This window comes from Vigna radiata, chromosome 9 (assembly GCF_000741045.1).
Source record: "Vigna radiata var. radiata cultivar VC1973A chromosome 9, Vradiata_ver6, whole genome shotgun sequence".
Classification (NCBI taxonomy): domain Eukaryota; kingdom Viridiplantae; phylum Streptophyta; class Magnoliopsida; order Fabales; family Fabaceae; genus Vigna; species Vigna radiata.
The window spans coordinates 20,628,433-20,642,824 of NC_028359.1; the positions used below are offsets into that span (position 1 = coordinate 20,628,433).

Here is a 14,392-nt window from a genome sequence, read left to right on the forward strand (position 1 = left end):
CTGAGCAAATGAAGTAAATGGGAAGGTAGTATTGCATCTGATAAAAATTCACAACCTTCAACTACCATAGAAGTTAAATTGTGGAAATACCCTTCGGGGAGTGTCACTGATTTCCATATGTCTTGCAACATACGAGAATCCCCGAAAACTATATGATTCTGCGCATACAAAAAGAATAAAGATGAGTATGTAAGGTTTCACATTGTTTAACTGTACGGTACAGTTTCAACTGTTGTACTCTTTTTCTTCTTTTACCATTTGAAGTATTTTACTTTCTGGTTTTCTCGTCTTTAATTTGAATGTCTTCCATTCATCATTTATTTTCCTATATGTTTTTTCTGTTATCTTATTTTTCCAAGGAATAGGTACTTCTTTCAGAGGGCCCATATATAGCTAGGTTATTTATTGATTGAATTGTACAATGCTGACTTTGAATATAGAACACTTCAATTAATTTTATTAGTACATGTGAGTTAAAATTTGCGTGTACATCCTATGCACTACAAAAAAACTGAGTATAAAGTTTTAGGATCCATATCCCCTACAGCAAGAATTTAATTCACGCAGTCAGTAAATTGGACCTATTGGGTAAGCAGACAACTCTTATTTTGTATTGTAAAAAAATATATATTTGTAATGCAAAATTGTCCAATCTGCATCCAACATTGTAGATTCACGGTTAATTATCAGAATACAAAGTGTAACGTAAAAGGCAAATTGTCTTATGTTAGGTTACTTTATACGAATAACCTAATCGAGACCCTCTTCTCACCACAACTCTCCAATAAAAAATGGAAAAGTATATGTATATGTATTAATGGTGTATGAGTGAATCACAATACAAGAGTCACCCCCAAGGAAGCCTAATCTTCCTCCACTGGAAAATATCCAGTCTATACCCAAAGGCAACAACTATCTGATACCCCTCTCCCCCTATTCGGTTTTCTTATTTATACCCTCTCTCTCTTCTAACAAACTGTAACATATTATCCTCCTTATACGTGTCTCACACGTGTCTAACTTACTTCCTTTTTTATTCCTAACATCTTATCTTTATCCAACCTTGAGTTTTCCCGCTGTTAGTGGCAAAATCAATCAATGTGTGAAATGTAAAACTCCATTAAGTCGTGCAGAAGAATGAACATGCAAAAGGCACTATGTGGCTTAGAGTATGTCTTCATACAGTGTGTAAGTGGCTAATATTTTTTTTTAGATAACTTATAAAATGTATTAAGACATTAAACTACACAAACATTAATTTGGAAGAAGTACCTGTTGTCGAAACACCTTTTTGACAGTGGAGTTAAGATCATCATGCACGATGACCAATCCATTATTTGAGGTATAGGAAGTTCTAATTTCTTTACACAAATTGGGACCCATTGATCCTTTACAGAAAATTTCCATCTTGGGGCACTCAATTATGCGAACTTCTATCAAAGAGGGTAACTGCAAAGTGCGATTTCCAGAATAAAAACATTCCAAGCTTGATAAATAAGACAAAGATACGCAGCGTAGCTGCTGCAATTTGAACCCTCCTGAAGTTGTTTCACCTTGCTCTTTTGCCACTATTTCTTTTATCGATCTACATTTGTACAGATGGATACGCTCAAGCTGAGTCAACTTTTCTGCTGCTGATGATGTGAATAAATACTCCAATCTTTGACAATTGAATACAGACAACACTTTCAAACAGGAGAAAAACTGTGCAGAAGGGGAATGCATTACTGCCATGAAACGAGGACAATTGGCAACATATAATCTATGGAGCTTCTTACAAATCATGTCTAACCATGGAACATCCCCCGATCCAATAGACTTGAGCTCCCATACATCATTCAGATCCAAACGTTTCAAGTCTGTAAGCATCACCTTTTTATTCATTTCAGAAATTTCAGTGCGGAATGCGTCTAGGCAATGGCAAGAACTTATACTCATTTCATGTAAATTTGGCACCCTTTGGAGTATTTGAATAGGCAAATTAGACTTTTCATTTTCATCAACATCAAATCGCAGAGAAATAGAATTTAAATCCTCAAAGCAGTACTCAAGATCTTGTAAACTTGACTCTAACACCAAACTGTGTTTCCCTTCGAGTACCAATTGCTCAAGGTTGGCAACGACCTAGTAAGGATAACACGTAAAACAAAGAAAGGACTTTGAATTGGAACTGGATTAGTAGATGAAAAAAAGAATAAATAAATTGAATGCAATCTGCATATTACATACCGTTTTTAGATCTAAGAAACGAGGAAACAGATCCAACTTCGGACAATCTAACACTCTTAAAAATTTTAACACGGGGCATTCCACGGTGAATGGTTCTGGATAAAGGTAATTGAGCTCTGGCAGGTCAACAAGAACTAATGTAGTTAAACAAGGAAACACCAAATTCTGTGTTGCTAATGCTGCATTGTCTTCCTTTCCAACAATTTCTAACCCCCAACTACGTCCAATCATAAGTGTGTGAAGCTTCTTAAGATTTTTTACCAGGGCTGCAGGAAACAAAGTTTGCATCATGTGACACTCTAGAACAGCCACTTCCCGCAGATTTTGAAAGCTGCGAGTTTCTTCACCATTCCCTTTCCACACATTCTTAAGCTTTGATAGTCGATTTAGAGTTAATTTCTGCAATTGGAATGTTGTTCCTGTTCCCTGTGTGACATTCATCTCAAAAACTACTTCTACATTGTTGCAATCTTGCACCATCAGTTCATTTAAGTTTTTCAAATAAGGAAGAATATTAGATGGAATTGCACATTGCTGAATTTCACACTTCTCAAGCTTCAAAACTTTCAAACTGTAGAACCAACTATGAATACTTTGGGGATCAACTTCACCACCTAGCCAGGCTCGATTTAGTTCTAGGTGATCAGATAAACTCATCATTTCTTGTTTTAGCTTTCCGTCATCAGAGAAACTCATCATGTTCATGCCTTCAAAAAATTTCTGTGAATATATATTAACATTAAGTTAATCTTAAGATACATTATACTTCCCTATATTTAGTCAATCAATTGTCATTCACTTTTTTCTTATTTTCTTATTTGTGAAAATGGAACTTTATATCGACAAAATTGCAAAACTATTATTCTTCTCCTCTTCTATTCTGGAAAGAACATTTATATTACTCCTCAGTCAGCTAAAAATATGTCTATGAATTATCTCAAACTACCCTTCCTCTAATTTTATCATAATATTCGGTTTTTTTTCTATTTATATATTTTAAAAAAGATTATATATCACAATTATGTAAAATTAAAAAAGAGATAAATAACAAAATGTAAAATTAAAATTTAGTCCAAAAGATCATTCAAATTACATACCTTATCCAGAAACATTTTATGTATTGTGGCATTTAAGTCACCTTCCCAGCAGTATCTTTTCTTCTCTTGTTCAAGTATCGCATATACATTTTGTAAAATGGGTGTGCTTCGTCTCGTGACCTTGTCAGAAAATTTTTTCATATTATAACATGCACTCACCACTAGTCTTTCCAACGAAGGAAACTCAAATTCACAACTCTCAGAGTTACAAAAGCTCTGGAGTTTCTTTAGAGAAACAAGCTCCAGGGTCTTCAATTTTTTAAAAACAACTTTGCTAGCATTCCCTGCATCTTTTCCTACTATTTCCATTAGATTTTTACATTTGGTTACCTTCATGGTGTTGAGTTGACCTAAGCTTTCTGCAGTAGATGGTGACATTAGATTTTCTAATCCATCACAGTTATCAACTTCAAGATTCACTAAGCTACTGAGAGATGTCGAAGAAGACACCACTGTTGTCATGCAAGGACATCTTTTTAAAAGCAAGAGTTCTACCCTTCTAAGAATTATGTCTTCTTCAAAGCCCAGATCTTTAAGTTTACAGTTTATCAACTTCAAGTTTTTCAGCTTTGGAACTACTCCCAGTGTTTCAATTTTTGTATTTTTTTCAAGAGGCACTATCTCTTCAAATAAACAATCACTCAAGGATAGGCTTTCCAGATTTGGGTTGCTATGGAGAAAAGAATATAAGATCTCAGTATCCGATAATCTAGATAAACAAAGCTCTTCTAAACTATCTCTTCGATGATTCCCTTCATTCATACAACTGTTTTGTGACTTTGCATGCCAAGACTCAATTTGCATCGACTTCAACTTGTTGAGTACCTACAAGAAACAGATAATGAAAAAGAAGAATAAATTTAAATAAATGTGCTCTTTTCACATGCATAAGATTATTTTCCAGTTTTATAATTATTTATTTTCAAGAATTAGGTTAAAGATTTGAAAGGCTTAGTCGTACCTCTTCAGAAAAGAGGACACATTTTCCTTCTACATCTACAGTTTCTTTCTGGAATGGTTCCAGCAAGTCACAATATTCAATAGATAGGTCATTTAATGTTGGACAACACAGTTGAAAAGCTCCTGGATAGAAACTTGTAAGTCGTGGTAGGACTGAAAATTTAATGCTTCTTAGTTTAGGGAACTTGAATAATAATTTAGCAGTGTTGACAGCCGCACTTTTGGCCACAATTTCCCTCAATTCAACACAATAACTCACCACAAGGTATTCAAGATTACCAAGATTCTCAGCTACAGAAAATGGAAATATATTTTCCAAGCAGTAACAATTTTGAACCATTATCTTTTGCAGATTCTTCAACTCAAGAATCCCTCCTTTACCCTTTTCCAATTTCCATACATGCTTCAAATTTGGGAGTATTTCTAAATGAAGATCTTGCAAGCTAACAACCCCAACATAACGCATTTTATCATATGTGTCAAATATTGTTTGCATTTGCGTGCATTTTGTAACAGTCAGGTTGCATAGACTGTGAAATATTCCCTCATAATAATGAGGAAAAACACTGACTAATTTATCACACTTCTCAATGATTAGTGTGTCTAGTTTGCTAAAGGATTTTGAAGGGAGGTCTGAGGGCCATATCTTGCGCAAACTCTTCATGCTACTTAATTTGATATTCTTCAATTTTGGAAAGATGTCACCCTGTTTTTGGTTCATAATAGTCGTAAGTTAGAAAAATCTTATGCAAAACAAGTAGCATACCCAATCAATAATGAAAGAGCAAAAAACACTTTGATTATAATAAAGGTTGAAATTTCTACTAGGATTATGATATTATTGTATATAGGTATCATATAAAGTGCAATAAAGTTGAAACTATGATTTTGTTGTGGGTTGTAATTTGACATCGTAAAGACAAGGGAGGCCAATCATACCTATATGTCAACTAGTTTCTGAAATTTATGACTTAGAGAACCTACATTTTAAATCTAGTATGCTAACATAATATTCGAACATGAAAATTACAAGGTGAAAATATAATCCAACCAACCTACTTACCTCCATCTGCATGCTATCAGGAAAGATGCCTTTCATATTTCCGCATTCACTTACAAAAAGGCTTTGAAGGCTTCCCAGACACTTGGCCATTGAAAAAGATATTAGATGTTCTAGTTTCCAACAACCATTAACATCCAAATGTGTCAAATTTTTAAACAAGGACCTGTTTGAATGATGATAATTCCATATCTCGGTAATGGGAATTGAGGACAACTCCATTCTCTCTAATTTTGAAACATCAACCTGCAAAGAGACACACATGAAGTTGTGTATGGAAATTAAAGAATTTATTTTGACTTTCTCAACTTAATTTTTTCAATAGATAAGATGATTTAAGTATTCACAGCTTACGAACTCCTTCCTATTAGTTTTAACAAAATAAAATGTGAAAAACAAGTATGACCTGTAAAAGATAAAAGCATTTAGAACATGATTTTAAATATACCTTTTCATTGAAGAGTTTTTCCTCCGTTATGGAATAAAATTTACCACACAGAGACAAAGATTGTAGCTTCAAATACAGTAATTTAGGGAACACCAGTTTGGATTCCTGAGTATTGCTTTGTGATTCTTCCACAGAGACAATCTCCGTCAAAGAGTAACACTCAGAAACTTCAATTGTTTCAAGAGCAGTTAAAAGATTTACCATAGAAATTGAGAACACACTCTTCAATTGACCACAGAGATTGATCTTGATGACTTTCAGTTTACCAAAGGAGGGTTCAGAAAGTTTACAGGAGCATATATTTTTTATCTTCTTAAGATTATAGAGATGCAATGACTCCAGTTTAGGAAACGCTTTCTCAGGGTGTTGTGACTGTTGTCTGTCTTTCGGATAGATGAGAGATTGAATGGTGAAATTATTTACAATAAACAGATGTTTTAGATATGGAAAACCCTTTAAATTCAATCTATAAAATAAATCATGGACAGTATTAAGTTCTTCCAAAAGCAAACTTTGAACTCCTTCAAACAACATTTTGACCCCCTTTAGAGAGTGAATGTCAAACCCATCTTTCAATCGTATTGCTAAAAATCTAGATGTTTCATACATCTCTGGAATCTTGAAATCAGTCTCTAAGAGTGCACTCAAATCTCCAATAACAATCTTGTAACTATATAACTTGTCAAAGAACAAGGTTTTCGGCAAATGGGAAACCTCTGGGATTTGTATGTCTAGAGTTGTCAATTGGCTCAAGTGTTTCAACTCAGAAAGAAGGCCTATTTTACTTTGACGTGTAAGTTCTTCCTTCTCCCAATGAATCAAGGTATTTCTCATATACAACTCCTCCAAGCATACCAAGTTTGAAATGACACCTGATGGAATTTCTTTAAGTTTAGAGCAATTACTTAAGTCAAAAATTTGTAGTTTTTTCAACTTTTGCAATTCAACTGGCAATTTTTCGATATCAGATCTTGAAAAACTAAGAATTCTTAACTTTTTCAGCATTCCTATGATGGATAATTCTTCTAGCGTGCATTGCTCCAAACAAAGCATTCTGAGTTCTATCAAGGATGAAACTGATGATTCTAAGAGGGAGAGATGAATGCCAGTCAATATCAACACTTTGAGTCCCTTCATTCCTTTAAAAAAATTTGTGGGTACTTTGAGATGTGGATCATTATTGTTGAAATGGAAGACCCTAAGTCCTGGGTACTTTATTCTCCTAGGAAACCCCTCAATGAAGTTACAATGATGCAAGGAAATAGCAGCATACTCGTCAAGTTTCTCGGGCCATTCATCTATCTTTCCCTTTGTCACTGTAAATAAATGTTTTTCCTTATTTGCTATTGACAAAGCTGCATTGCGAATAATATTTTGCATGGTAAATTGATCCCTTGAATAGCTGTCAGACAACAAACCCGATTCTTTCAGCTTTTCAACAAGGGTACAAACTCTGTCTCTGGTTTCTCTCACTGTGTAGATCCCTTGAAGGAACCCCAAACCAATGCAATATTTGACCAAGTCCATAATCAATGCATCATGACCCATGCGAGCACAAAGTAAGAAAGTATACTTGAGTTCATCGTCTTCTAAAAGATCATAACTCAACTTTGTTGACAGCTCAGGTGCTCCAGTTAACTTCTGCCATTCAAGTTTTCGAAGAATATCCTCCCATACAAAGGGGCTCTGTTTTTTTAAGGCCCTTGCAGTTGTAACAATTGTCATTGGCAACCCATTACACTTGTTCGCAATTTGAGCTCCTAACTTCTGAAATTTAGAATTATAGTCTCCCATTCCAGCCATTTTCTTGAACAGCATCTCTGTTTCCTTCTCCTTCAAGGCTTCCAAACAGAAAACACAGTTTTCTTTCCTTCCCATTTGAGTTAATAATACCGTTTTGCTTTCAGAAATCAACAAAACTTTGCACCCTTTGTACTGACTACGAGTTTTTTCAGTCTTCAACTCATNCGAAGCACCATGGGGTTCTTTAGGACTTCCTTCCTTTTGATTCATCAAGCTATCAACATGGACGGATTTTCCTTCTTTAACNTTTTTTAGGCCTGTATGATTATGTATTTCATATGGGATCCCAAGCATATTGAAGTCCACCTTTTCCCAAAGATCATCTAGGATTATAAGTGTCTTCTCCTTCTCNTTCTTTAATCTCTTNTGTATTCTAGCAGCTCTTGCAACNTCACTTTCCTCATCCAATATAATCCCCAACGAGTCAGCAATTTGTCCCTGGATTTTTCTTATGTCAGGATTTCTTGTCACGCTTGCCATGGTCACTACGTCGATCTTCTTAGCTTCTAAGGCTACTTTAACAACTTCTTTGACTAAAGTAGTCTTGCCCATGCCACTTAACCCATGAAGACCAATCATTCTAACACTTGGCTTTTCCAATTCTGCAATGATTTTTNTCATCGTTTCTTCTCTGGATGGAAAGCTTTCATAACCAACGTTAGANAAAAAGGCAGCCATGGAAGGTGGACCAGACCAGTAAGAAAATGTGTCAAAATTTGCCCTTTGCAATAAACCATTGGCCTTCCTTGTAATATCATATGCTTTTCTGCTTTGACGATACCTTATTCCCGGTTTGGGAAGGTAACCACTCTCCCACAAGTCAAACAACGCAAGTTTATGGTCTGGGTCCTTGATGAAATCCACATATTCAGAAATTAGTTCTTCCACCCGTTCTATCCATTCTTTCTCTTCAACAGGAATTTCTCTTCCACGTCGTAATTCTTCCTCATCCACTTTGTGCTGAATTTCATCTCTCACATTCTTGAGGTTCTCGACAACACCTTTTAGTTCACGAACTCTTGCTTCATACGACTTGAGGTGAATCAATTGCTCATTTAGCCATGCCTTTAATAGAGGCGATGTCAGGAACTTATGCAAACCAGCTATTAGAGAGTCCATGCTACATCTCAACTACATCTTCTTCTGCATGTATATAAATAGAGATTCAACCAGGTAATTCAATTCATATCAGTGTTCACTTAGACTGTTTTGTAAAACAAATGGGTTGTGTCATTTGAGGGCACAGCATAAGCTGTTTCACTCGGTGCTATAACAAATTTTTTGATACAAGATGGAGCTATCATAACATGAATCATCAACTTCAGTAATACAAATTGCTACAAGAATAAAGTTTTTGTATAATTATTATTTGATCACCAGAGGTGTTTACTGTACATATATATATGGCAGATTTGACGGCCTGGTAGCAATACTAAGTGTTGCATTATGCTAAACCTGTTAGGTAAACTTTAAATATTTGTTGGACCCATGCACTAGGAAATGTTTTGTTTGTGTGTGAAATAAGTGCACAGAAAGTAAGCACTAAAACAGCCATCATATTTTGGATGTTTGTGCTTTCCTCAATGATAAATGAGCATCATGGAGTAGAGAAAATGTGTGACACATATTTTATGTGTGTGCACCGTGGAGAAAGGGAGAAGGGATACAAGGGAGAAGGGATACGCACCCCATGAAAGAATAGATTGAGTCATGGATAGCACACCATCTTGCAGCAGAGAAATATAAAAGTGAGTGTGGAAAAATAAAGAGAGAAAGCTAGGGGAGTATGGTGTGTGTACCGTGAAGCACCAGAGAGAAAAGAGAGTGGGTTTGTACTTTGTGTTTTGGGTTATGTTATTTTGTGAGTTGTGTTATGAGTTTTTGAGAGGTAAGAGTGTTGCCTTTGTATTTGTGTGTTCTGAATTTTTTTCCAGAAAATTTGTTAATAGAGTATATTTCCCCTATACTACAAAACCAAGTTGAAAGGGAATTCGAGCACAAGTATGTTTAGGACACTGTTTAAATAAAAGCTGAGTTTTCACTAAAATAATGTCATTAATGCTTATGCACTGTAGTTTTCGGTGAATATAGAATGTGAAATTACAGAATGTTGTTATACATATTGGAAGTTAACAAAGTAATCATATGTTAAACATATTTTGGAACGTCCATGGAATTAAAAGATATGTGAAGTACACATGCACTTCCAAGTGACATATGAAGAAACTTATAATATGCACCTGTGCTTCTTTGACCACTCTGTCATCTACCTTCTGAACCTCTAGGAGATTCTAACCATTCTTAAACCATCTAGAATATTTTAAAATATAAAAAAAAAATGACTTTGATTTTTAATTTCTTCTATATTTTTTTGTTCTTCCTCTTGTAAATTTTTCTTTCAATTTATTTTTTATCTCTTCATCTTCTTATTTTACCATGCTTCTTCATAGGACTCTTGTATTTTCACTCTTTTTTAAATCCTCTCCTCCCTCTTCATTCAGTTCTCATTGAATCTTAAATTTAAGACTGTGGATCATAATATTTAAAGATTGAACTTGTATTATAGAGTGAATAAAAATTTATAAATATGAGATTTATAAGACCCTTGGATTAAAGCAAAAGTATTAAGCATGTCTCAAAATAATGTAGTAAACATAATGTGTCTTAAGACTTTATGGTATGACTTTTACATAGGAAATCACCTAAAAATAGAAACAGTAATATCACTTTTTAAATCGTAATTATTAACATTTTTAATCTTAATCATATTTATTTATGGCCATTATTTAGTTTTCACCATCTCGTAATAAAAACTAGTATATGGATTAGTGTGATTGAAAAAGAATAATTTTACTAATAGACATAGTAATTATATTTTATTTATATATAGAAAAAGTCAGATATACAAATAGAGATTCTGATAACTTTTTAGAATATATAGAAAGTAGTAAATAAATAATTCCATATACCCATTTCTCGAATATATACTTCTTTAATTCCTTCTCCGCTATTCTATTTATAGAAAATAATGGGCATTCTTTTTCATTATTATTTTCAGAATGATACTTCTTCATATGAACAACTTATTATGGAACACTGTACACATCAAATATACTAAACGAAGTTTAGAAAGAGACGGTGAAAGAAAAAGCCAAAACTTGGTCCACAAAAAACCAGATCCACCCAAAATCTATCAGTAGCCCCAAATACTGTCACAAAAACACATGAAATTTTTAAGAGAAGATTCAAATCAGAAAAATTATCCAAACATACTATTCAAACAATGGAAATGGAAAAACCCAAACAGGAAAAAGGAGAAAAGAGAGCTTACCATTGAACACTCTCAACGATGAGAAGTAACGGTCCAAGTTGTGAATTTCGTAGCCACTTCTCTTCTGTTAAGGCAACTGAAGGTAAAATGATGAATTTTTGGTAAAAGAAAGAGTGGTACAGTGATAATTTCTTCAACTAGGAAGAACAGTTTCTCTTTTAGAATAGTATCATAATAATAGCTTCAATTAACAAACATGAGGTTGCCATTAGTGCTTACCTGATCACTGTGAAGGTAACCAAAACAACCAGAAGCTGTGAAGACTGCAAAAGAAAGGAAAAAGCTTTGGAGAGAACACCGTGAAAGTGATAGAAGGGTATGCTTCAAAGCATTGAGATTACTCTGGAAATGATGATTTTGCAACAATAATATTCATATCCTCATCTTTGTGCCAAAAATTGGATGACAAGACTGATAACTAAAATAAATAAATGTTTGATGTTGCTTTTAATTAATTATCCACTTAATTTTCCTTGGAATATAGTGGACAATTAAGTGATTTTTTTAATATATTTATTAAAAAATAAACACTTCATCCTCCTTTAATTGTTAGTTTTTTCTTTTTTTCAATAATTAATCTAAAATACTTTCGTATTAATTGTTTTTGCAAAAAAAAGTTAACTATAACCTTTAGTACATTGTTAATGAAAAATATTAATTCATTAAATTATTTAGGATTTATTTTGTATAAAAAAGAAAAGGTGAATATTATTTCTTTTCGTAAGTGCAATCAATAAAAACTAAAACAATAAATGAGAGAGCTTAAAAATTGAAATTTAAGGAAAGATAAGGAATATCAACAAAATTTAGTTTAATTTTATTTAAAGATAAACTTCATTTCTTAAATACTTTCATATTGATGAAAAACTTCAATTCTATAGAAATTTATTTCAAATAAAGGTGCCATTTTTGTTTTAAACCATAGGTAACCGATATTTGAGATGGTTATTGAAATTCAAATGTAAAAAATTGAATTCAATAAAGATATTTCAAAATCATAAATCATTAAATAAATTAATTAACTAAATTTAAGATTAAGATAAGACGAAGTACACCAGACAATTTTGCTTGTGATTATTAAATGGACTTCTACCAAATGGATGACCCATTTGTGGCATACATTAATTTCATTATCCACATATTGGAATATGAAAAAGAAATGTGGTAGAAAACCATATAGTAGTTTTCATTTGTCATATAGCACATTTGATATTAATATTATAAATACTTAGGAAACGTATAAATTAAAAAAGTACAAAACCATGATCATTAATGTGGACTTCATGATACATTCCAAATAAATAATTTAAATATGATATTATTGATACATAATCATCTAAATGATGAAAGTCTTTTTAATACATAGTCTTTTTGTCAGGTCATTAAATTTTCCAACATAGTGGAAGCCATGCGTAGGCGGGAGGGAAATGAAACTCAGAAAGTGGGATTCAAGTGTGTATGGATGGGTGAACAGTTAGAGTTTTGACGGTAGTTTTTAAGCAAGGATTTTAAAATTTGGTACCACTTCTCCATGCACTTTTCTTCAAAATTTTGAACTTTCATTTTCTCCTCATTCTCTCTAGAATTTCCCATCTTCTCAAGATTTCTCACTTCCTACTTCTCCGATCATCATTCAAGCAGCACCTGAGTCCTCCTGGTATTAAGGGTTTCACTTTGCCCGATCAAGACTTTGTTTTGAGCTGGTAAGTTCAAATATCTCTTCATTCTTTGAGGTTTATGCATTTCTGATGCATGCAAGCACTGATTGGCATGTATGCATTCATTTAGTTATTCTTTGAGTCTGTTTTCGGTTCCTATGACTAGTTCCTTTATACCCATCAGAAGTTCTAGAAAGTCTTAGAAGTTACTTGCGGTCTCGGAATACGGTGAAAGCATAGCAACTTCTGGTTTAGAGTAAGGGAAGCTAGCTAATTTAATTAATTTGTTTTGATGATGTTGCATGTATGTGAAATTGATGAATTGGTGTGCGGTGTTGTTGGTTGGATTATATTGATGATGTGTTTATGATGATTTGGTGTCTACATGTCTTTGGTTTAGTGGCCGAGTGAAATTGGAAGGATATATGATAGTGAAACTGGGGATTTGTGTTCGGTTTAAGATTGGTATGTATAGGAGATCTGGGTCTGTTATTTAGAAATTTGTTAGCATCCTTAAGACACTTAGAAATGTACCCAAAACTAGTAAATCTGGTTCTCTGTCTTTGAGCTCATGATTTTGCAGACTTGATCCTCAAATATGTGAATGAAACTCTTTTAATGATGTTAGGAAGATTTAGGTATTCTTAATTAATGTATAGGAAGGTATAAAATAAGTTTGAAGGATTAGAAGTTGGGTGGGTATAATAAAATTGGTAAGATTGGTGTTGTTCTTAATTATGTTCATTATCCTGCAGAATTGTACAGATAGCTGAAGGTCCTTCATGGACCGAACGACATTTTCCCTTTTGTTCGGTCTTAACAAGAATTCTACTTCTGTGGAGTTTTCAGTTAATGACCGAATGGTTATACACTAGTACTTGTTCTAAGTATTGGTGTTCGGTCTTAACTGTGTTTGGTCTCAATGAGACCTTACCTGTTAATGACCGTTAGACTTTCTTGGGTGCTCGGTCTTAACTGAGTTCTGTTATTGTAGACTCTCAGTTCATGACCGATCGGTCTTGTGCTCTCATTCAATTAAATATAGTGTTCGGTCTATTTATAACACTTGATATTAAATGAGTTTGTCTGTTATAGTTCTTATCTGTTTATGACCTCTCGGTCATGTATGGTCTTGAAGTGCTCAGTCATGGACTAGCATTCGGTATCAGTAATGTTCGGTCTTGTATTGGCACTCGGTCCCTTCATAATCAATCAGTCTTGTAATTGTATTCGGTTATAATGGAGTTCGGCCTAAGACAAGAGTGTTCGGTCTAAGCTAAATTGTGTTTAGCTCTAGTCAATAGTGTTCGGTCTAAGGTTCAAGCGTTCAGCTCATGCGTGAGTTTTACTTTTCAAATGACCGTTCGGTCATATTTTTATATATAGGGAGTGTTCTCCCGATTCAGTATTGTACATAGGTTTGTTAATCTCTTATTCTCGGTCTTGTTCAATGGTGGGAGTGGCTTTACTGTTTGTGTGACTTTAATTAAAGTTGTTATGAATGATGAACTATGATGGTATAAAAATATGTTGTGATAATTCTAATTAAATGTGAATGTATGAAAAGATATTTGTAATATGGATATTGAAAGAGAATTCCAAGGTGGAATGTCTCATGAATGGTGGTGGTTGGTAAAGTATGAACATGGTCAGTCTATGCTGTCTTTCATCCTGATATTCCGTGATTATTACTACTCATGTAGAGAAGGGTAATTCATGCGTGGGAATGGCAGGAGGTCCTTGTCCACAAATAAGGTTGAGATGGGTTATATAAGGACTAATCTCGGGTGGCAGCTGTTGAGGGCA

At 33.9% G+C, this 14,392-nt stretch overlaps 1 protein-coding gene and 1 long non-coding RNA gene across 3 annotated transcripts in view; both read right to left on the reverse strand.

The window, feature by feature from the left end:
* The window catches only part of LOC106773503, a 34,797-nt gene extending 26,579 nt beyond the window's left edge, over positions 1-8,218 (reverse strand). The window contains exons 1-7 of the mRNA XM_014660188.2: positions 5,795-8,218; positions 5,350-5,592; positions 4,288-4,992; positions 3,327-4,151; positions 2,230-2,949; positions 1,273-2,124; positions 7-158 (exon numbers count right to left, since the gene is read on the reverse strand). Of these exons, the coding sequence (XP_014515674.2) occupies positions 7-158; positions 1,273-2,124; positions 2,230-2,949; positions 3,327-4,151; positions 4,288-4,992; positions 5,350-5,592; positions 5,795-8,218 (5,921 nt within the window). The remainder of the gene's footprint in view (positions 1-6; positions 159-1,272; positions 2,125-2,229; positions 2,950-3,326; positions 4,152-4,287; positions 4,993-5,349; positions 5,593-5,794) is intronic.
* A 53-nt stretch (positions 8,219-8,271) lies between these two features.
* LOC106774096 lies at positions 8,272-11,323 on the reverse strand. Of its 2 annotated transcripts, none has more exons than XR_002669665.1 (3): positions 11,148-11,323; positions 10,929-10,992; positions 8,272-8,740 (listed from the first exon to the last, which is right to left on the reverse strand). It is a non-coding gene; the product is annotated as an uncharacterized LOC106774096 (long non-coding RNA). The 2 variants fall into 2 exon arrangements; XR_001376709.2 differs by having other exon boundaries at positions 10,929-11,004.
* Positions 11,324-14,392: the final 3,069 nt, after the last annotated feature.